The sequence below is a fragment of the Bactrocera neohumeralis genome, chromosome 2, assembly GCF_024586455.1.
Source record: "Bactrocera neohumeralis isolate Rockhampton chromosome 2, APGP_CSIRO_Bneo_wtdbg2-racon-allhic-juicebox.fasta_v2, whole genome shotgun sequence".
Classification (NCBI taxonomy): domain Eukaryota; kingdom Metazoa; phylum Arthropoda; class Insecta; order Diptera; family Tephritidae; genus Bactrocera; species Bactrocera neohumeralis.
Window position 1 is genome coordinate 24524718 of NC_065919.1, and position 22293 is coordinate 24547010.

The 22293-nt window shown below is 37.6% G+C and overlaps 3 protein-coding genes across 27 annotated transcripts in view; 2 read left to right on the forward strand and 1 right to left on the reverse strand.

Moving 5' to 3' along the window:
* The first annotated feature begins 5505 nt into the window (after positions 1-5505).
* Positions 5506-15313, forward strand: LOC126751251 (28S ribosomal protein S9, mitochondrial-like). Its single transcript, XM_050461365.1, has 4 exons — positions 5506-5617; positions 14683-14708; positions 15000-15162; positions 15222-15313. Exons 1-4 carry the CDS (start codon positions 5506-5508, stop codon positions 15311-15313), a joined length of 393 nt encoding a protein of 130 aa, XP_050317322.1.
* A 34-nt stretch (positions 15314-15347) lies between these two features.
* On the reverse strand, positions 15348-17811 carry LOC126767666 (probable arginine--tRNA ligase, mitochondrial). 2 transcript variants are annotated; one of them, XM_050485185.1, is made up of 4 exons: positions 17677-17811; positions 16139-17279; positions 15693-16062; positions 15348-15627 (listed from the first exon to the last, which is right to left on the reverse strand). In XM_050485185.1, exons 1-4 carry the CDS (start codon positions 17794-17796, stop codon positions 15474-15476), a joined length of 1785 nt encoding a protein of 594 aa, XP_050341142.1. In that variant the 5' UTR covers positions 17797-17811; the 3' UTR covers positions 15348-15473. The 2 variants fall into 2 exon arrangements, with proteins under 2 accessions (XP_050341142.1, XP_050341143.1); XM_050485186.1 differs by lacking the exon at positions 17677-17811 and adding an exon at positions 17375-17468.
* Positions 17812-17916: 105 nt separating this feature from the next.
* LOC126767665 (phosphatidylinositol-binding clathrin assembly protein LAP) overlaps positions 17917-22293 on the forward strand; it is a 73888-nt gene continuing 69511 nt past the window's right edge. For 18 of the 24 annotated variants that reach the window (XM_050485159.1, XM_050485166.1, XM_050485172.1 and 15 more), the window contains exons 1-2: positions 17917-18015; positions 20301-20757. In XM_050485159.1, coding sequence (XP_050341116.1) covers positions 20622-20757 — 136 coding nt within the window. In that variant the 5' untranslated portion in view covers positions 17917-18015; positions 20301-20621. The other 6 variants (XM_050485163.1, XM_050485161.1, XM_050485165.1 and 3 more) reach the window with 6 other exon arrangements.

The following is a 22293-nucleotide window of genomic DNA, read 5'->3' on the forward strand; positions in this document are numbered from 1 at the left end:
GCGCATTGTTCTTTGCATCCACATATACAAATATTAGTGAATATTCTATTTTATCTGCTTGAAAGTGTCAGCATTGACTTATCATCCTCGACGTCTCCGCCATTACAATCGCTTTGTGCGCTTTATTCTCTAGTAACTGAGACTCTTACGTTGCTCTGACAGTGACGGCACTCAAGCATTTTGGTATGTATGGATGTATGTAAGTACAAGTAAGTACGTCTTTTAAATAATTATACTTACACATAGCCGAATGCCGGCTATCTTTTGCTAAATTATAGAATAAGCTTCAACTGCTTCGACTTCGGTTGCGTTCAAGCTCAACTTTAATTAAAGAACCGAAAGCAAATCGTTAAGAAAACGAAAACATTGTGTGCACTTTTGTTGCATAAAGAAGTTTTAACATTCAAAGTTCTTTTTTTTTTTAAGTAGCAATTTTGTTAAATATGAAAAGGAAACCCGAAATATTTCGAATTAAGAAGACTAACCATTATTAGGAGTAAGGACATTTTTTATGTGCATAATTCTTCACCAATTCGAGCAAACAATGCCATATTTTTTCCCGCACTTTTGACATTTTTCTTCAGTAAGGTTTGCCGTTCCATCAATGAAAGACATACGATCCAACAACGAGTCAAAATTATTAAAATTTACTACCGAAATTCGGAGTCAGTGGCCTCAACTTTAAGAGCGCTACGTCCAATTTATGGTCGTCATAATCGTCCTGTCAGATCAACAATTGAGCATCTAGTGGAAAAATTTGAATCCACAGGCACAGTGTAAAATGTTCACGTGCTAGTGAGACAAAGAGTCGAGAATATTACTGCCGTTGACGAATCAATTGAGTAAGACCCGAATCAGTTTCTCACACGTCATTCTCAAGCGTTGGGCATATCTGTGGCGTCGTTGTGACGAATTTTGCGAAAAGATCTTGACCTACATCCTTACCAGATCAAATTGACGCAAGAACTGAAGCCGCTTGACCAGAATCGTCTTATATTCGTAAATTGGGCTGAGCAACAACTTGAAACCGGATTTTCATCGAAAAATCATCTTCAGCGATGAGGATCATTTCTGTCTGAATGACTTTGACAATAAGCAAAATATGCGTTATTGGTCAGGCAGCAATCCACACGTACTCCATGAGTCACCATTGCATCCCGAAAAAATTACGGTTTGTGTGGTTTATGGACCGACGGCGTCATTGGGCCGTACTTTTTCCGTGATGATCAAGACCGGCACGTTACTGCGAATGGGAATCAATGATAACGGAATATTTTTGGCTCGAATTGTATGATATGAACTTGACAATATGTGGTTCCAACAGGACGGCGCTTTTATATAAAATTAAAACATTATTACCGTTCGAATTGTAGTAAACATTTGCGTCTTACTTAAAAAATTTCATATCTGATGAATGATCTATAAGGGCTGATGTACCTTAAGGGAGTATCCTAGGCCCAACTCTCTATATATGTACTTATTAGGTTGTTGAGCTCAAAAGAGGCTTCTGAAAAGTGGCTGTCTGAGTTCTTCGCAAATATGGAGGGGGGCTTCTATGAGGGGGTATTATGAAGTTGCCGTCTAGATGGAAACAAATTATCGAACGAAACGGCGCACATTTGAACTAGATTCGATCACTATAACACTTTTTATAAAGCATTGAATAAAGCGCAAAAACGCGGAAGGGAGATATTTGACAACCTACTATCTTATATACAGCAGACAATGGCAATGTACTGACCACGAATTTTGCGGATGACATAGCCCTAGTAAGCCGTAATAAATGGCCCATCAGTGTGTCAGGGGTACTGGAGGAGCATTTAACTTTGGTCGATTTGAATGTATGGGATGGAATTGTGTCTTATGACTAACACTGATATACATAATACAGAGGTTCCAGTCAAAAATCCTTAACATAGAGGTATAACGGGTTCATCATAGTACATTTGTAATGAAAACATTCCCAAAGATCTTGTCATTCCTATGGTAAAGAAAGAAGTAGAGGATAGCAGAAGGAATGAACGTAAACATTTTATATTCTTGCAAACTGTTGCTAAATATAAATAATCAAAATTAAGAGACGAGTTGAAATCCGTGCAAACTGTAACTTGAGAAAAAATTTATATAATATGCTTAAGCACGGTATACCGGTTTCCTAGTACAAAAAAAATTACGTAGATGGGCGTAATCGGAGAACTGCCGGACCCATAAATTTATAGGTGGTCTAATTGTTAATTTAATTCAAGCCAAATAATTAGTACAAACTGACTTGTTTTTTACCTGTTACCCCGTTACTCCTTGTCGTATTTCAAGTTGAATACAATTTGAAAGACCTTTGGGCTGAAAATATTTTAAGAGAGTTCTCATCTATTTAAGACAATTCAAATGCAAATGAAAGTTATCATACGAGTATTCATAAGCCTGCCAAACTGAAATCTTATTAGTTTCATATTCGTATTTGCATTTCCATTAATTTATTGACTCATTCGCGTTTGCAAAAGAATAAAATACACACCATTGGCATTTATTAAGTAAAAACTTCCCATATAACTTTTAAGTAAAAGAAAACATAAATAAATTAAATGCTTAATAGTCACTTACAGAAGTCAGCGTATTCCAATGAAAGCATGTATTTTACGATTTTGTTTATTGATTTTATGGCGCATAAATTAACAAATCTTGTTTCTGCAAACTACATTATTGTCTTATTGTCTACGATAGTGTCAAATGTTCATCTAGCACGTTACATGCGTAAATATAAATATTTATTGAATGGTAAATAGGTATGTATGATATTACATAAGTACATAGATATATCATTTTCAAGGCCTGTTTAGTTATCGCATGCAAACATACATATTTTATATGCCCAGAAGGGAAATCAAGTAGTTATAAACTACTGTACAACTACTATCAGTCGCAAGCTCAACTAGTCAGGCGACTGGCATTTTTTACCTGTTGATACTTTTTCTGACAGATTTTGGTGAATAAATGCTTGTTTTATACTATTTAAAAAGAAAAGATATCTGTCATAGTTCAAGCGAATTTTCCAGAATTTTTTATGAGAATTTATTGATCCAAAAATGTATACACATATTATGGTATTTTTTAACTGTATTTTAAAACTTAGTATTACTAAACATAATCTCATTATACCCTGAACAGGGTATATTAAGTTTGTCACGAAGTTTGTAACACCCAGAAGGAATCGTCGGAGACCCAATAAAGTATATACATATATAAATGATCAGTATGTCGAGCTGAGTCGATTTAGCCATGTCCGTCTGTCTGTCTGTCTGTATATATATACGAACTAGTCTCTCAGTTTTTAAGATATCGTTTTGAAATTTTGCAAACGTCATTTTCTCTTCAAAAAGCTGCTCATTTGTCGGAACGACCGATATCGGGCCACTATAACATATAGCTGCCATACAAACTGAACGATCGGAATCAAATGCTTGTATGGAAAACTTTCACATTTGACAAGATATATTCACGGAACTTGATATATGTTATTTTCTAATGCAACAATATAATCTCCGAAGAAATTGTTCAGATCGGTTAACTATAGCATATAGCTGCCATACAAACTGAACGATCGGAATCAAATGCTTGTATGGAAAACTTTCACATTTGACAAGATATATTCACGAAATTCGGCATATGTTATTTTCTAAGGCAACAATACAATCTCCGAAGAAATCGTTCGGACCACTATAGCATATAGCTGCCATACAAACTGAACGATCGGAATCAAATGCTTGTATGGAAAACTTTCACATTTGACAAGATATATTCACGAAATTCGGCATATGTTATTTTCTAAGGCAACAATGTAATCTCCGAAGAAATTGTTCAGATCTGTTAACTATAGCATATAGCTGCCATACAAACTGAACACATAGTTACTAACAGAAATGCACCTGTGAAGGGTATTTAGCTTCGGTGCAACCGAAGTTAACGTTTTTTTTTTGTTTTGGAGTAATGTTGGTCACCGACTTTTTAAAGTTTGGCCTTATACTACCGAGCACTTTGAAACGGTTTTTCAAATTTGCGTGTAACTTTGAAAATATTCACCGGAACAAAGTGAAATGTTCTGTGTGTATTCTTAAATATGTATACATATGTACATTAAGAAAATAAAATTCGATCTCTCGATTTCTCGAAAATTCTATCTGTATATAACTGCTTAAGATGCCTATTGTCAGAACTTGTTCGGAACAAATGAATCGGAATTATTTACTGAAATATAATTATCAATTAATAAAGCTTTCTTTTATTGCCTCGAGTCTGACGTTTTCTGACTTGTTCGATTGCAGTCCCGAATTTCTAGTTATACTTGTATAGTATTAGTATATTTCCTGCCTGGTTTTATGCTTTGCTACTGCGCACACTTACTACATGTGTGTATGTGTAAACTAGCTACCAACAACTTTCCGTTTGATGAAGACAGCCATTATATTGCCTCTGCCAGCATCTTGAATTTCATCGCCAGTTTATGACCCAGACACGAGTTTCGTATATGTTGAAGTTTTATAGATAAACATTTTTGCCGGGTTTCCCCGCTTAACATGTTTTTTTTCCTTCTCAATTATTGTCATTGATTAATTGGCTTAATAAGATTTGTGTATTTTCGTTTGCTGGCTAGATTGTTTTATGGTTCGCTTGAAACACATATGTACATACATACTTGGTTATCAACAATATTTGGGTAGGCAACAACATTTAACAAATTTGATTGCCAAATTCGCACTATTCACACTTCTTTTATCCATATTAGTATGCATTGCAATTAATTGATCAGCGACAGCTAGCAAAACCGCGGCTTTGGCATATTTTCACGCTTGAAATTCGAGTATTAACTACAGCGAAATTAGCGGGCAAAAGCAAAGCAAGAATTCGAATTGGCTTGCTGTGCAATTCTAATGACAAAATGTGGCAAAAACATAGTAAGACTTTTTGATTTCAATTTTTTGCGAGGTTGGCATGACTGTCAGTGACAACTGTGCCAAATCTTACATGAAAATAATCATTAGTGTTTGATATACGCTTGTCTTTCTGAAGCACATAAAGTCCATTCGGGGGTTTTTGCAATGAGTGAAATTACTCAACAAAGAAGTTCCATAAAATTTTGCAGGCGGAATCAAATTTCTGGTGTCGAAACGTTCAGAATATTGGAAAAAGCCTTCAGTGTTTGTCGCGAGCAAGTGCTTTTGATTGCTACAAATTCTTTAAAGAGCGTCGAGAACGCGTTGACGACGAACCACGTCCAGAACGGCCGTCAACATCAACTGCAGATCAAGACGTCAAAAAAAAAAAAATGGAATTGGTGCTTAAGAATCGACGATTAACAATAAGTTAGATTACTGTCATCGTTGGAATATCGGAAGGATCAGCAAAACCGTTTGGAAAGATCATTTCGGCCTAAGAAAAGTGAAAGCACGATTGGTTCCAAAAATTACTCAATTTTTCATAAAACAGCGTCGCGTTAACGTCTGTCAAATTATGCTTTTCGACTACCAGGATATCATAAAACGTATTATTACTGGTGATGAGTTTCAAATCTATGCTTACGAGCCAGAAACAAACGTTGAATCGGCCAAATATCGTGACAAAGGTGAGCCATAACCGAAAAAACCACGTCGAAGCAACTCAAAAATAAAGGATATGTTGACAGTTTTCTTTGATTATCGAAGTGTGTGCACTCCGAATTCCTTCTGACCGGCCAAACTGTCAACATTGAGTTGTATTTGAGTGTTATGCGTCGTTTGCGTGAAGCTATTCGTAAAAAGAGGCCGGAATTATGGGCCGATAGCTCTTGGTTTCTGCACCACGATAAGGCACCGTCGGATACTGCATTGATCCTTCGTGAGTTTTGCGCCAAATTTCAACCAATATATGGCCACAACCACCGTATTCGTCTGACCTTTGGCTATTCAGTAAACTCAAACGACCGCTCCGGGGAAACGGATTGAAGACATTAGATGGGAATCGCTACTCGCTATGAGGCCTATTCCGGAAATTGACTTCAACTGTTTCGAGGATTGGAGAAACCGTTGGCACAAGTGTATTGCGGTCAAGGGGGATTACTTTGTGGGGGACGACATAGATTTTGAAGAATATGCTACATATAATGATTGTTGGAACAAAAATAACCATACTGCAAGAAGACAATGATCCGAAACATAGGAACAGACACTGCAGCCAATGAAAATAAGAAAATCTTATTGTTACTTTTGTTGCAGATGCTGAGAGGACATCAGACGCTAATCCAATAGAGAATGTTTGGGGTTTAATGAAAGCCAAAATATCAAGATAACATTTAATATCGAAAAAAGCTTTCCCTCAGCTACTCCCAATATGCCTGTGGCTATGGGGAAAATTTAGTTGCAAGTTGCCAACAAAAATGTCACGCTACAACATTCCTACTTTAGAGCTCATCAAACCAAGTAAAGGGTGATCCAAGTACAGGTACTTTTTTTAATACTCTTTTTTCACAGATCATGCGTGAGTCGTGTCAAGCTGTCAAGATAATTTTGTTCGGTATTGTTTGGCATTTCATCATAGAAAGACTTACGCCGAAACAACGTTTACAAATTGTTAAACTTTATTACGAAAATTCACGTTCCGTAAAGATCGCGCGATCCGGCCCAATTCTGGCTCAATGGGTATGTAAATAAGCAAAATTGCTCCATTTGAGGCGAAGAGCAACCTGAACAGATTGAAGAACTGTCTTTCATGTATGCGGACTATGCCGCTTCGATTCAGGCGTTGGAGCAAAATATCACGCGTGTCAATCGCTAGTTCCCAGTCGATATGCTCGAACGAGTCATCGAAAATTGTACTCAACGGGTGGACCATCTAAATCATAGCCTCGGTCAATATTTGAAGGAAATAATCCTCAAAAAAAATAAATACCACAGAATGTTTCTTAAAATGAAATTTCTGTGTTTTTTCTTTAAAAAAGCAGGGAACCTCGAAATGGATCAGTCTTTACCTAGGAATCATTTAAATTTTGTTTCAAATTATAATTCAGTGCAATAAAAACAAAAATTTGTTTTATTTTAAGCATAGAAATGATTTAGTAATAGTACTTTTCTTAACAACCGTTTATTAAATGTTTTTTATTGCCTTTGAGCGCCTCGCCATTTAGTGCAGCCTTGTATTTTTCTTGTTGATTGATTATTGCGGCGGCCAAGCCAATTTTTGTTGTTTTTAAATTCAACTATTTTTTATCTACTGTGTACTTAGCTTAGTTGCCCGCCCTTGTTAAGTTGGATTTATCTGGTTTCACTTAAAAATATATGAAACGAAAGCACCGTTACTATGTCTGTGCAACTGAAATGTAATTGCCAAATAATGGGTTGTCGTTCAGCTTGTATGCCAGTTATATGCTATAGCAATCCGATCTAAACAATTTCTTCGGAGATTGCATCATTGGCTTAAGCAATGTTTTCATACAAGCATTTTATTTCCATCGTTCAGTTTGTATGACAGCTATATGTTATAGTAATCCGATATCGGACCATTCGGACAAATGAGCAGCTTCTTAGTGAGAAAAAGACGTGAGCAAAATTTCAGAGCGATATCTCAAAAACTGAAGAACTAGTTTGTAATTGTCTGCAGCCAGGTCCTTCTCCACCTGGTCTTTCCAACGGAGTGAAGGTATTCCTCTTCCTCTTCTCTCGGAAACTCGTAACGTCAACTCATCAGATGTTGGCATCGTCCATGTCTCTGCACCATATAGCAGGACGAGGATGATGAGTGACTTGTAGAATCCGAAGTAGCACTTGTTGGCAAGAGTTATTCTGCGTTGGATTTCGAGGTTGTTGTTGGTGTTAATGCTGGTTCCAAGATAGACGAAAATATCTAAGAATTTATGACTGTCAACAGTGACGTTGGAGCCAAGTCGCGAATGCAACGACTGCTTGTTTGATTACATGAGATATTTCGCAAAAAGCAGAACTAACGGCGTGGTTGTTATGGCCAATGATATCATTGTCACCAGTTACACCAGCAGCTGTACGCTCTTTTAGAAGATTGTACCTGCTCGATTAAGTTCTGCAGCTCGAATCATTTTCTCCAAAAGCAGATTGAAGAAGTCCCACGATAGAGTCGCCTTCCCTGAAACTTCGTTTGGTATCGAACGGTTCGTAGAGGCTCTTCCTGATCCTGACGGAGCTTTTGGCATTGCTCAACGTCAGTTTACACAACCGTATAAGTTTTGCGGAGATACCAAATTCAGACAGCCGCATAGAGACAGTTCTTTTTCATGCTGCCAAATACAGTCTTAAAATCGACGAAGATATGGGTGTGTCGATCTTTTTTTCACGTGTCTTTTTCAAGTTTTGGTGCATGGTGAATATCTGGGCAGTTGTTGATTTTCTAGGTCTAAAACCACACTGATAAGGTCCAATCCGTTTGTTGACGGTGGGCTTTAATCATTCACAAAGTTTACTTAAATTCCAATCGTCGGGCATGCTTTCAATTAGCATTTCAAATGAGTGTTTAAGGTCATTTTTCGGAATGCTTTTGAGAATATCGGTCGTCGCCTTTTGGATAGCTGAAATGTCCTGAAATCAGTGTCCTTTCATGGGCAAATGAAGTTTTCCAAATAGGTAAAAATCACAGGGTCCCAGATCAGGTGAGTAGGGTGAGTGATTAATCGTTAATATGGAGTGTTTTGTCAAAAAACCAGTGACAAGCGTCGACCGATGACACGGCGCATTATCGTGCAACAAGCGCCAGGACCCTGCCTCACGGTATTGTGGTCGAGCACGACGAATGCGAGACAAAAGACGCTTCATAACACCAAGGTAAAACACAGCATTAATCGTTTGGCCAGGTGGGACGAACTCTCGGTGTACAATATCCCCGGAATCGTAAAAACAAATCAGCATTGTCTTTATTTTTGACTTCTGAAGACGACCGACTTCTGATCGTCACAGAGGTCCTCACCACCTTCTTGGAATCGCTTAAACCACTCATACACATTACTACGGGATAGGCACTGATCACCACAAACTTTTTTCGTCATTTGAAATGTTTCAGTAAACGTTTTCCTAAGTTTAAAACAAAATTTAATATTTGCTCTTTGTTCAAAATTCATTTTACGACCGATGACCAAAAGCTGCTGTCACTTTTTGATCGATAACATCGATTGTAGTTATCCAATTGTCTTAAAATTTTTACGAAATGTCAACAAGAGATCAAACTTTTTATTTCATATACCCACCAATAGGTGGTGCCATCAGAAACAGTTATATTTAAAAAGTTCTGTTTCTTTTGCGACAGACCTTGTATGTTTTCTAGAAATATTCAAAAGCATATAATCAAGTGTTTTGATAAAGAGTTGAGTCACTTATTCCATAGCAAACAATCGGATTCAAAGTTCTTTGCATTTCTTATGAATATCGCTGCAGTATAGCTAGTCAAGCAGCTGTGGTACTACTAGTTCCAGTCCATCGCAACACAGCAATGCAGCATAAGAATTTCTCAGAGCTGCGCCAGCATTTATGTAATATTTTATTACAATGCTAAAAATGGTAATTGATTTGCATAAGTCTTCACTGTGTTGCTGGAAGAATGCCGTTTAACAGCTACGGCGTTGTTTATAATCACTAACATACATATGTATGTATGTATGTGCAAATGTAATGATTATTTGTCACCGGCCAGGTGGATTTTAGTAAGCGGTATTGGCAAAGCTTGTTTGCTGCCACTCGCAGATTTGGTCGGAATTTATACATTTTTCTTTTTACTATTCATCGATACTTTGCATTTGGCTTTCATTGGTTCAGTTCTCCCGTACGTATGAGTAATATTTAATTACCGTTTGTCAATTCAACGCAACAAAAAGTAATTACTGTTCACAAACACTTGCTTTAGCATAGAATGGAAGTACATTTATTTCCTCGAAGTTGTTTATTTTTTTTGTTTTATTCTATTCTCTGTTCGATTGTTTAAAATGTTGTATAACCGTTGAAGCGAAAAATTTACATATGTACATAACTGTATCTCGCATGTGTAGATAAGTGTAGGAGTGTGTAAATGACGATACTCGACCAAAAAATAAGTACACTTTAAGACTTCCATACAAACAAATTATAAAGGGTGTATTTTAGTGGTGTAGAACAAGGAACAGGGAGGATGGAGCGATGTGTATAAGTTCACGCAAGTGAGGAAAGTTCCCTGACCGCCATTGGGAGTGGCCAGAAGCGATTATTTTACAAATGGCTCAAGCAGTTCACGACTTCCGGCCTTAGACCAAGTATCCTCTTGGTAGCCAAAAAATATCCGTTTGAAGGCGAGCTAATGTGAGAAGGCGAACTATCCTTCGCCAGGGTTGTGCGCTGAGTTTGGGACCCGCCACGTAAAAAACACCCCCCATGGAAAGGCAACAACAGCCTCGGGCGAAAGACTCTCCTTTTGATGACGACCATGCAAACGCATGATTACTGCAACTAGAATTTCCGGTCCCTTAATTGGGAAGTTGCCGCTGCCCAGCGGGTTGATGTCCTCGTAAAGGTGAAGAGGGAAGCGAGACGCATTTGCAGACAAAAAAGAGAGGCCGAAATGCGTGAGTACGAAGAGGTTGACAAGCTGGCCGACAGAGTTAATGATCGGAAATGCTACGAAAAGCTGCGGCGACTAACAAAAGACCGGAGCATACTATTGTAGAATACCCAGAGGGGATCTAGTAATACTAAAGTTATGGAGGGAACACTTCTCCAAGCTGCTAAATGGCAGTAGAAGCATAACACCAGGAAATGGATAAGTCTCCTCAACATCACATATAATGTTCTGTCGAGTGTACTGTGTGAAATACTGAAGCTCACTGTCAACAAACTGATTGGACCTTATGAGTGTGGCTTTAGGCCTGGAAAATCTACAATCGTCTGGACTTTCACCATGCGCCATATCTTGGAAAAGATCCGAGAAAAAAGGATCGACATAGGTTGTCAAATATCTCCCTGCCGCCTTTTTGTCTTTTGAATTTCGCGGCTATGTATAAAGCGTTATAGAGCTCGTATCTAGCAATACTATACATCTATACAAATTACGCTATGCATGTTTGGTTTGGATATTGTGAAACGTTCCGTGAGATTAATTGTGTTTTGGAGGATGGTACTCTATCACTTCGAACTGCGTAGGAATGGTTTCGACGATTCAGAGCGGGTGAAAACGATACCATGAATAAGCCAGCCGGCGGAGGACCTGTGACGACGAATATCGATCAAATCATGGAAAACATCGAGTTAGACCGGTATGTGGCATCTCGAGACATCGCCCAGAAGATGGGAGTTAGTTACCAAACCATTTTAAACCATCTGCAGAAGGCTGGATACACAAAAAACCTTGTTTGGGTGCCGCATGATTTGACGCATAAAAACCTTATGGACCGAACCAACGCCTGCGATATGTTGCTGAAACGGAACGAACTCGACCCACTTTTGAAGCGGATGGTGACTGGCGACGAAAAATGGATCACACACGACAATGTGTATGTTTGGTGGGATTGGAAGAGAATCATCCACTATGAGCTGCTCTCATATGGCCAGACGCTTAATTCTACCATCTACTGCGAACAACTGGACCGCCTGCTTCAGGCGATCGACCAGAAGCGTCCAGAATTGACCAACAAAAAGGGGTAGTGTTCTACCAGGACAACGCCAGACCAGACACTTCGTTGATGACCCGTTAGAAGCTACGGGAGCTCGGATAGGAGGTTTCATCGCATCCACCATATAGCCCCGACATAGCGCCAAGTGATTACCACCTGTTCCTGTCTATGGCGAACGCCCTTGTTGGTGTAAGGTTGAACTCAATAGAGGCTTGTGAAAAGTGGCTGTCCGAGTTCTTCGCAAATAAGGAGGAGGGCTTCTACGAGTGGGGTATTATGAAGTTGCCGTCTAGATGGAAGCAGATTATCGAACGAAACGGTGCATATTTGAACTAAATCCGATCACTGTAACACTTTTTATAAAGCATTGAATAAAGAGCAAAAAAGCGGAAGGGAGATCAATTCATCAATTTCAAATCTGCTTTTGACTACATGAAAAGGAGCTGCCTTTATGCTGCTAAGTCTGAATTTGATATCCCCTCAAAACTAATACGGCTGCGTCAACAACCGCGCCGGGAGCTCTGCTTTCTCAGGACTGGATAAGGAAATGGGTCTGGTAATGAACGAGGATAAGATGAAATATCTTCTCTCGACTTAGCTGCCATGTCACTCTTGACAGTCAAACATCGAAGTCGTAGATAATTTCGTCTATCTTGGAACCAGAATTAACGCCAATAACTATGTCAGCCTCGAAAACCAACGCAGAATAACTCTTGCCAACAGGTGCTACTTCGGACTGAGTACGCAATTGAGAAGTAAAGTCCTCTCTCGACGAACAAAGACCAAACTCTATAAGTAACTCATCATCCCTGTCCTGCTAAATGGTGCAGAGGCATGGACGATGACAACATCTGATGAGTCGGCGTTACGAGTTTTCGAGAGAAAGGTTCCGCGGAAGATTTATGGTTCTTTGCACATTGGCAACGGCGAATACCGCATTCTATGGAACAATGAGCTGTATGAGATATACAAAAACTTTGACATAGTTCATCGAATTAAGAGACAGCGGCTACGCTGGCTAGGTCCTGTCGTCCGTATGAATGAAAACACTTCAGCTCTGACACTATTCATCGCAGTACCCGACGGGGAAAGCAAAGGAAGAGGAATACCTCCACTCCGTTGGAAAAACCAGGTGGAGAAGGACCTGACTACACTTGAAATCTCCAATTAGCGCCAAACAACGAAAAGAGTAAACGACTGGCACGCGGTTGTAAACTCAGCTATGTCAGCGGTGTCTATGCCAATAAAGAAGAAAAACAAGATTAACCACCGTTTCAAGTTTAGCTTTCTGAAAAATATTTGTTTAAAAGTATTTTTCCATTTTTTTTGGTTCCCATTCGGTGGCCAAAGAGTAGCTAACTAATTATTTGGCGACTTGTGTAATTGCATCGGCAATATCAGTGAGGTACCTAGGTATACATACTATGTATGTCAGTATAAGCAAATGCAATATATGTAAATGCTGGCACAGGAAATTGTATTGTTATGGAAATTACGAATTTTCACATTGCCATGAAATTGAATTTTTCATTATTTGGCATTTAATCGGTCAAATGAAATACTATTTCGACTTTCTATGCGCGAATGTACTACTAGTGTACATACATACATATGTACTTGTATGTACCAATATGTACAGGCAGTATATGCAATGCCAATCAAAAAAATCAGATTTGAGCAAAAGCGACAGCCTGTCGATGATTAATTGTACTTATTTGTAATTGTTCTGAATTTTGTGGTTGTTCGTGTTCATTGTGAGACTGTCTGCCTTTGTTCCAAAATGAACTGACCTGGGAGAGTGTTTGTATATTTCGCAACAACAACAAGGGTGTTTATTTAAATACATATATGTATTAACTACCTTTTTGCATCACAACAATTTTCCCGTCATTTTCACACATTTGAGTTAGTTGAAAATTGGATGGCTCTCACTTGTGCAGTTCCATAATTCAGACCAAAGGAGAGGGGCGTCAGATGACTAGAGTTAGTACTAAGCGTTTTTGGGGCGCACCATGAACTTTGGCATTCATACTTGTCTAACGACATTCTACATTATTAATAAAGGGATGTGAATTCGGAGATTAAAAACTGCTAGATCAGCATAAGCAGACGAAATATGTAAAACACCAGAATTTTTGTTACCTCATGCCGGTGCAAGCAAGTGAAAGACTGTTCTTAAATTTCTGTCCATCCCGAGTAGACACGACAACCGGATTGATATCAAATTCGTTGATCATATCTCTTTGAACTCGAAGAAGTGCGCGGGCTACCATAGCCGACAATTTATATAGCCGACGGTTGCGCAAAACGCCGAACAACTGCGCAACACTTGCTTACGTCGTAGAAGTGGTTCAAGGAACCATCGTTGTATTGTTGGTCAAAACTCATCGGCTCAGATGGCATACACATGTCGATGCTCAAAATTTCAGGCTCGACGAAAGTAAAGCTCCTTACCAAGGTCCTCAACCTGTCTCTAACCAGTCTTCGGATACTCGTTATGTAGAAATTCGGAAGAATATCCAACTACTGCAACCTGAGAAACAAGCGCACCATATCATCATATCAGCCCATAATTTTGCTTTGCTTCTCTCGAACTTCACACGCAATCTGATCCCATCCAGTCACCAACCAACCGTAAAGTGCACAGCATCGCCATAGCACATAAACGTTCAGAGAACTCATGGGCTTAATTAAAAATCCCCCTTTAAGCGGATCATCCTAGTAGTGGTGGACTTGTCGAAAGCTTTTGACGTTGTCAATCTCACAACTTTACTAGTAGATATCGAAGAATCCAAGTTTCCTACGGGACTGATAATTTCATGTTCCATGAAGTAATCATCTGTGCTATTACGAGTTCGAGCACTGAAATCAGTAACCGTGAACTCCTACATCCTTCATCTATTTCGCTTTTTCACGCAAGGAGCCCAAAACTCTCTCTTGCCAAATCTGCACCGACCAAATTTGCCAACTGAACAAAGGAATTCAAACAAGCGTGTACTGAAAGCCATTCATAGTGGAGCTATTCAATCAAAACGGCGTATTATATAACTCGCCCATAGTCGTTAAAGACAGTGACATCAACATAGTAAATAAATTAGGAAAGTTGTTGTGCTAACCTTAGAGAGATTGGTGAGGATGTTTACATTTCCAACGATCGATTAGGATATATATTTTCGGCTTCGGCTATGAAACTTGTCATCAGCAGACTTTTAACAAAATAAAGTTCTTGACGTCGATGCTTATTCGTCGCATCTCTATTTCCATTTTTTCTTTTTGGTAAATTTAGCATTTTACAACAATTATTGTGCTTATTAGATAGTATTTCTGTCAGTTTGAAAATAAATACAGTAATAAATGAACTCTCTATCTTTTTCAGGTTCTTTTCCCGCTTATATTTGCCGAGATGCTTGGAAAAGTTGATATCGAGGCCAACGTAGAAGGCGGTGGGCCCTCTGGTCAGGCGGGTGCCATTCGTTGGGGCATAGCAATGAGTTTGCGCAGCTTCGTGGATCAAGAAATGGTGGAGTCGATGCGGTTAGGTATGTAATCCCATTGACTTATTTATATAATTCCACCTTTTACAATCCTTTTGTTGTAGCTGGTCTCTTGCAGCGTGACTATCGCCGTCGTGAACGTAAGAAGTATGGACAGGAAGGTGCGCGTCGCAAGTACACATGGAAGAAGCGTTAAAAATTAGCCTTCAGCCCTAAGCATTTAAAGTGTATTTAAATATTAAATAAAATCTATATTTGAAAGCACATTTGTAAGAATCATTAGTACAATAAAAATTTATTTGCTTATACACACAAAATTAAAAAAAAAAATATTACTTTGCAAAACTTAACGAAAACTACATTTGTTCCAGTGGACGTAATCCCAGTATACGCATGCCTGTATTTAGGTTACGTTTAGCGGCGCTGAATAGGAGCAACCGGTTTTGTTGTTTACTAAGGCTTTCCTCATTTTTGATATTTAGGCGTTTCAAAGCTCGACTAGTTGAGTTGCTGAAATTGTTTTAAAAAATAATACATATTCAACGTTATTTAAATAGCACCGCTTAAATTTTTACCAAAGTGTGAATAGGTGGTTCACCAGTACGCACGCTTCTAGCTGTCGTTTGGACATCCACACAGCTTGGTCAAATCGAGCTATTTCATGTAATAGGTTTTGTGCTTCAGGCTCCGATAATTGCGCTACATCCACCTTACAGTTGGAGGTATCAACATGTTTTAGATTCTGTAACAGGCTATGTAGTCGGCAATGTGTGTATTGCAGTTTGATTCCCGTGTCGCCATTCACTTGTAATGCCTTTTTCCAATCGAAGTCATAGTCACGTTGTCGACGTTGTTTCAGATCATTTGTGATGACGGCCGACACACCCAGTATATCGGCAACAGTTTTATAATCACTGGATGAACTGGACAATTCCACTTTAGTTGCTGCCAGTTTGCAAATAAAAGATGAAGTGAGAGAAATTAGTATTAAGTTTAGGGAGTGGATATATTTTGAACTTACTAGCACTTTGCAACTGCTTTTCAAGCATTAAATCACGCGCTTCATTCAGTACGTCACGCAAGAACACTACTTTGCCGCTACGCGTGCTCATGCCGTGTATTCGTCCGAATTTTATATGGACCATACGATCTAACGGTATGTCGGTTGTCAGAGCGGCTGTCGTTTTAAAAAGCGCATTAAAATGATCCGCTTGTCCATTTTCCACCACATAATACATTCGTTCAAAGTTATAACGCCGAAACCGATCGAGCACTGCTGCTATGTCTCGAGTTAAATATAAGCTGGAACCATCACTTTTCACTACCGGTATACGTCTTCCATCCACTTCCACTACTTTTCTTCCATCACTTTCGTCTAGCAAAAGTGCATGTTCGCGCAGACGCTCTAAAACATCGCCGATCTCTCGTTGCGAGTACTGCGATTCCCAATCATATTGATCGAAGCGTACACCCAACCGCGCATAAACCATCTCTAGTTCAGTTACAGTGTGCTTACGATATTCTTGCCACTGCCGCGCCAATTCAGCGTCAGTTCCAGTTTCTAGCTTTGTGAAGCATTCTCTTGCTTTCTCCGTAATACTGGGTTCTGTTTTAGCTAAAGCGTTGGCAGCTACGTACGCGGAATATAGTGTTTCAATTGGTTTAGCACGCATCTGCTCATTTGTTATACCAAGCATTTGAACGCCTAAATGTAGCATACCAAATTGCGTACCCCAATCGCCAAGGTAGTTGATGCGTGTTACTTCATAACCCAAATGCTGGTGTAAATTAGAAAGCACATTTCCAATGATTGTCGAACGTAAGTGACCGACATGGAACGGCTTGGCTATGTTGGGAGAACTAAAATCGAATACCACATGAGATCCTACTCGTGGCGCAGGTTTGTCATTCTCCTGTAGCAACGACTCTGCAAATGACTGCATTTGTAGTTGAAATTCCACACGAGCTGAAGTTTTACCACTAGCTGGTAATAGGTTCACCGTTTTAATTAAGGATTTGTCATATTGTAAGTTTGGTATTATTTGAAGTAATTCGTGGTTTATTTCACTGGGCGGTGGAGTCCATTGTAGTATTGCAGAGCGTTTTGCCGGTACCTCCAACTCATGGTATACATTATGAGCAATTTGTGTTGCCTGTGAAATCTGAAAGCAGAATTTACCATCAGGCGATATTTGACATTAGGTTTTTATGACTCTTTCAAAATTATTTGAATTTTTTAATTAATAACAATAATTACTTTTTCACAGATAGCACTGCGAATTCGTGCACTCATTTTGACAACTCATATTCGAGTTCTTATCAATTCGAAGAAAAACACAGCTGGTGGTCAGAGTTTCAGATTCATGAAATTTTAATCTAATAAATGTAATGATCGATAAATTTTCATATTATGGTCCTCGTTGAGATACTTTTACTTATTTTGCATTTATTAAAACGTGTTTACTAAATTAAATTAGTCGTAATGCTAAATAAAACATATTATTAAAGTAAAAGTCTGACAACGTACTTAACTGAGAAAAATCGGGTGGCAATACCTACAATTATAAATGTCAAACGAAACAGAATCCAATTGGAAGTGGCAGCAGCAGCGCAAGCAGAGGAATCAAAATCGACGTCCAGAAAGTTTTTTCTCCCAAACGATTGACACGAATCACACATACACGGCTAAAAGAAATAGTGGAGAGGTGTTGGAACTCAAATTGGAAAAATCGAAAGAATAAAATTTAAACTCACACAAAATTGTGAGGATTAAACTTTATTTGCTATAGCAATTATAAAAGAAAATATTGAGTGAAAGAAATTTGTTGGTGCAAACTAAATAAATATTTAAAGCGCTGTGCAAAAGCCGAAACCAGTTGGTTGGAAAAAGATAAAAAAGTGAGTGTCAATGTGGATTAACAATCAGTAAAAGAAAGAATGTCGAAACGACGTTGAAAAAATAGATGTACGTACATACATATATCGACAGATATGAATGTAGTGGCAAGAAAATTGTTGTGCAAATAAAAATTGAAGAATAATAATTTTAATAGCCTTAGGTCGTGTGAGTTTTCGGTGCTTCATCTTCGCTGGTAACAAATAAGGTCTAAAGAGCAGGCAAGTGCGTGTTGTACGTGGCTGTGGCTATATCGAATTGTGGCCAACCAAAAGCTCTACATATAGCTAGTGGGTATTACAATATATGGTACTTCTTCGGTTAAATATGTTCTGCAATAATGAGTATTCTGCCTTGTTGGCAGTTTTTGTGCCATGAACTTTTAATTACCGTCATTCTTAAAAAAGTGAAAAATATACTACATTTGAAGTTATCATTTGGAAATTGCGAACGAGCACAGGTGCAGCTGCAGCTGACAGGCATTGATTTTTGTGGCGCCACTGCCACTGCCAACGTCAGCGTCAAGCTTGACGCTTTCAACAACGTCAACGTAGCGCTTTGAACTGCGCCAGTTATTCACGCGCCTTGTAGTAAAGTCATTGTGAAAGTATTCTCCAAGACGATGTTGAGGGTGGTTAATTTGAAAAATTTTGGAGGGAGGAACCTACTCTTTTGATAAAGCTAAATATGTGGTTGTACGAATTTAGTCAGAAGTGAAGATTTTATTTCTATTCAAGGATGATACATATGTATGTATGCACATATTACTACGCTATATGTAGACTGTATGCTAGTACGTTATATCTTAAATGTAGGGGCGGTTTTGTTCTTTTACGGGGCGTCAGTATGTCCGACGCTCCAGATTATCGATTTCGTTGGCATACATTAGCCAAGCTGTGGAAACAAAAAAAAAGGTGCCTAACATAATTCTTTTAATTAAATCTAGCTATCATAATTGTCAGAAATCTCCAAATTCACAAACCATTTTGTTGCATTTCTGTACGAGAATACAGGTTCATTTCGGAAACAAATTGTACTCTTTTCTACCCGCTTCGCATACGGTAAATGATTTAGTTTTTGAATGTCATTAATACATAATATATTTTTAGGCAGATGTTGTACATATAATTGAATAATATTTAGTTAATGTTGAGAGCTAAGATTATCTTTTGTTACCCAACCGAAAATATAGGAATATATCTCCTTAGGTAAATTTTAAATTTAAATGTCATGTTCACATATACACTCATGGACAGAAAAATAGCAGCCTTTTAAAATAAATTATTCGAATCAAATTGTAGTTTTGTCAAATAATAATATCGCAATAGTTTCCTACGTGAGTATAAGTCTAGACTTCCGCAACATATAACTGTATAGCTGATTCCGTTAAAGGATAATGATTTGTGATGATGAAAAGGACGTCAAATTTTGTAAAAAGAGTTCTTAAGAGTAATAACACTATAATACATCTACATATGTACATATGTCCAGACCAAAATCCGTAATTGAAAACAAATAAATATTATTAAAAGGGGCTATTGGAAAATATTGTTAATTTTTTCGTACTTATTCCTCAATTTTTGCTATGTTAATGACAAATTCCATTTGTTTTCATTTTATTACACCCTCAAAGTGTGTTATTTCTCTGTCCATGACTGAATATGTTTGTATGTATGTCTGCAGTAGGTATTATAACGCCCCTTTAAAATATTTAACTATCATTCAGATAAGAAAATATTAAAACGGCTTCAACTTACATATGTACATACATATGTACATATATACAGACATTTGTAGTATTTGTACGCCTTTTTCAATTTTGCTAGTTGCAATCAGCGAATGAAGCCTAAACGCCGAAATCGGATCACAAATTTTAAATTATTAACATTTTAGTAAAGTATTTTTATATGCTCAGTTCTTACAAGTTTTTTGTAAGCGCTTGGAAATGTGTTACGAAAAAATAAAAGTGCAATATTTGTTACCATAAAAATAAAATAAAATAAAAATAAACAAGTGCTAAAACGTGTTTGTAATTTAATTAATTATTTAGTAACATGTTTATCTAAAGTGAACCAGATCTGTTTAAAGGAGATAAATTGTTACATATTTTCATTTAAATTAAGTTTTGTATATAGTATGATGTACATAGCATGCAAATATATTTTTTGTCATTATTTTTGTAAAGAAAATTAGTGATCGAAAATATAAAATAATATCAAAAAAAAAGGATTATTTAACTATTTCGATAACCTAAAATCACATATTATTCTTAATACCATAACTACAGATTTACTCAATACTCGTGCTATAAATAAAAAATAAATTGTCACTCAACACTCAATAAGTTCAACCTCAAAATAAATCAAACCATTTGAGCTCAATTTAATTCAATTCCCATCTTCGCCACTAAACGTAGGGCGAAAAGTGATAAACAAAAATTGTAAAAAAAGAAATAACGGAACTTTAAGCAAACAGTAATAATAGTTGTCAATCAGTGAATATAAACACCTTAACGATTCCAGCGCTGATTTCAAGTCCAACTTCAGCTTAGAACATCTGCTAAGATAGCACCAGCAAAGCGCACAGCAAATTAAAAAGCGGCAGCATCATGACTATGGCAGGGCAGACCATCAACGATCGGCTCTTGGCAGCGCGGCATAGCTTGGCCGGTCAAGGCCTGGCTAAGTCAGTGTGCAAGGCCACCACAGAGGAGTGCATCGGGCCCAAGAAGAAACATTTGGATTGTAAGTACATAAGTATATACATAATTACTCCTTCATATACAGTTGCCGTAGTACATAAAAACTTAAATGAAACATAGTATACCTAAATGTGTATGTATGAATATGCATTCATAAATTTGTATGTGTGGTCAAAAGCATACGCATGCACAATCACATGTTGCTGCAGCTCAATCTGGTAACTGTAAATATGTAAGCAATTCGTATGCATATTTGTGTTTTCGTTTTTAATGTTCGTCTGGATTTGTATGCAGGTTCGATATATGTATCTCAATACACTTTGTATGTGGACATTCGTTCATACTGGTGTATGTATGTCATATGTACATACATAGTACATCTGATGGAGTGTTTTGGCAATGAATCATTCACATTCAACAGTTTTACCGTTGCTGTTAGTTTTTTTTATTACTTTTTTTTTACGCTTGAAACATGTTGATACAGTGTAAAATAATTTTGTTCACCTAAAGCTATATCGTTATATACATACATATATACATAAATGATCAGAATGTCGAAAGGAGTTGAAATCCGGGTGACTGTGTCCGTCCGTTCGTCTTGCATGCTGTAACTTGAGTGAATTTTTAATCAAGTTCATTTTTTATCTTGATTAAACTTGGTACAAATGTTCCTTGGCAAAAAACTAAGGAGGAGTTCGTAGATTGGAGTAATCGGACCATTGTCACGCCCATAAAACGCCATTAACCGAAAACATATAAAGTGCCATAACTAAGCACTAAATTAAGATATAAAACTCTAATTGGACCACAGCCACGCCTGTTTCCATTTCACAAATTCCAAACTTTTACTTTCCCGTATATACATACATATGTATGTAATACAGAATGAATTCAAATAAATATCAGGATAAAACTTTGCCCGTACGGTGCTTTAAAGTGTGCCATCTTATGACCAAAAATTGTCCTAATCAAACCAAAACTGTTCAAACCCCTAAGTACCGAATTTGTGAACCCCAGTTCTTATAGTTGACTTTTTAACGAAAGTATCGGTCAATTTGTAAGATATGTAATTGAAATTCAGTGAGAATCCTTCCTGATAGTAGTATGTCTGAGTGCTACAAATGGGTTGAATGTGGTCAATATTTTCCTGAGCCTCCATATACATATGTACAATGTACCCCGTATAAAGATTTTCGAACTTCCGGGTGACTTTATACTGCAAATATCGGCCAATATTATACATACATATGTATATTTCAATGAAAATGGAATTTCCATTGTTTTATTCTTGCAAGTTACGAGAGTATAAAATGTTCGGTTATACCCAAATTTAGACCTTCATTACTTGCTTTTTTAATATTTTGTTGTCAGCTAAAAATTTCTGAATGCTGCGGCAGCGATATCGTTGAAAAGTGTTGCGCTAGTGCCGGTTCTTGTTTAATGCATTTTGCCAACCACACATTGTTTTAAAACCATTTATTGTGTGGCTCGAACGCATTCTATTTTAATTTAATACCAATAATTCTATTTGGAGGTATATGGAAAAATGGAAATGCATTAGGTGGGAAGAGATCACATA

Coding starts and splice junctions, on each gene's coding strand:
- LOC126767666 (XM_050485185.1), bottom strand. CDS start 17,796: ATGTGTGATTCGTGTCAATCGTTTGGGAGAAAAAACTTTCTGGACGTC. Junction 17,280..17,676: donor TTCGTTTGACATTTATAATT/GTAGGTATTGCC, acceptor TTCTGCTTTCAG/ATTTCACAGGCAACACAAAT. Junction 15,628..15,692: donor AACCACCTATTCACACTTTG/GTAAAAATTTAA, acceptor AAACAATTTCAG/CAACTCAACTAGTCGAGCTT.
- LOC126751251 (XM_050461365.1), top strand. CDS start 5,506: ATGCTTTTCGACTACCAGGATATCATAAAACGTATTATTACTGGTGAT. Junction 14,709..14,999: donor AAGACAGTGACATCAACATA/GTAAATAAATTA, acceptor TATCTTTTTCAG/GTTCTTTTCCCGCTTATATT. Junction 15,163..15,221: donor GGTGGAGTCGATGCGGTTAG/GTATGTAATCCC, acceptor CTTTTGTTGTAG/CTGGTCTCTTGCAGCGTGAC.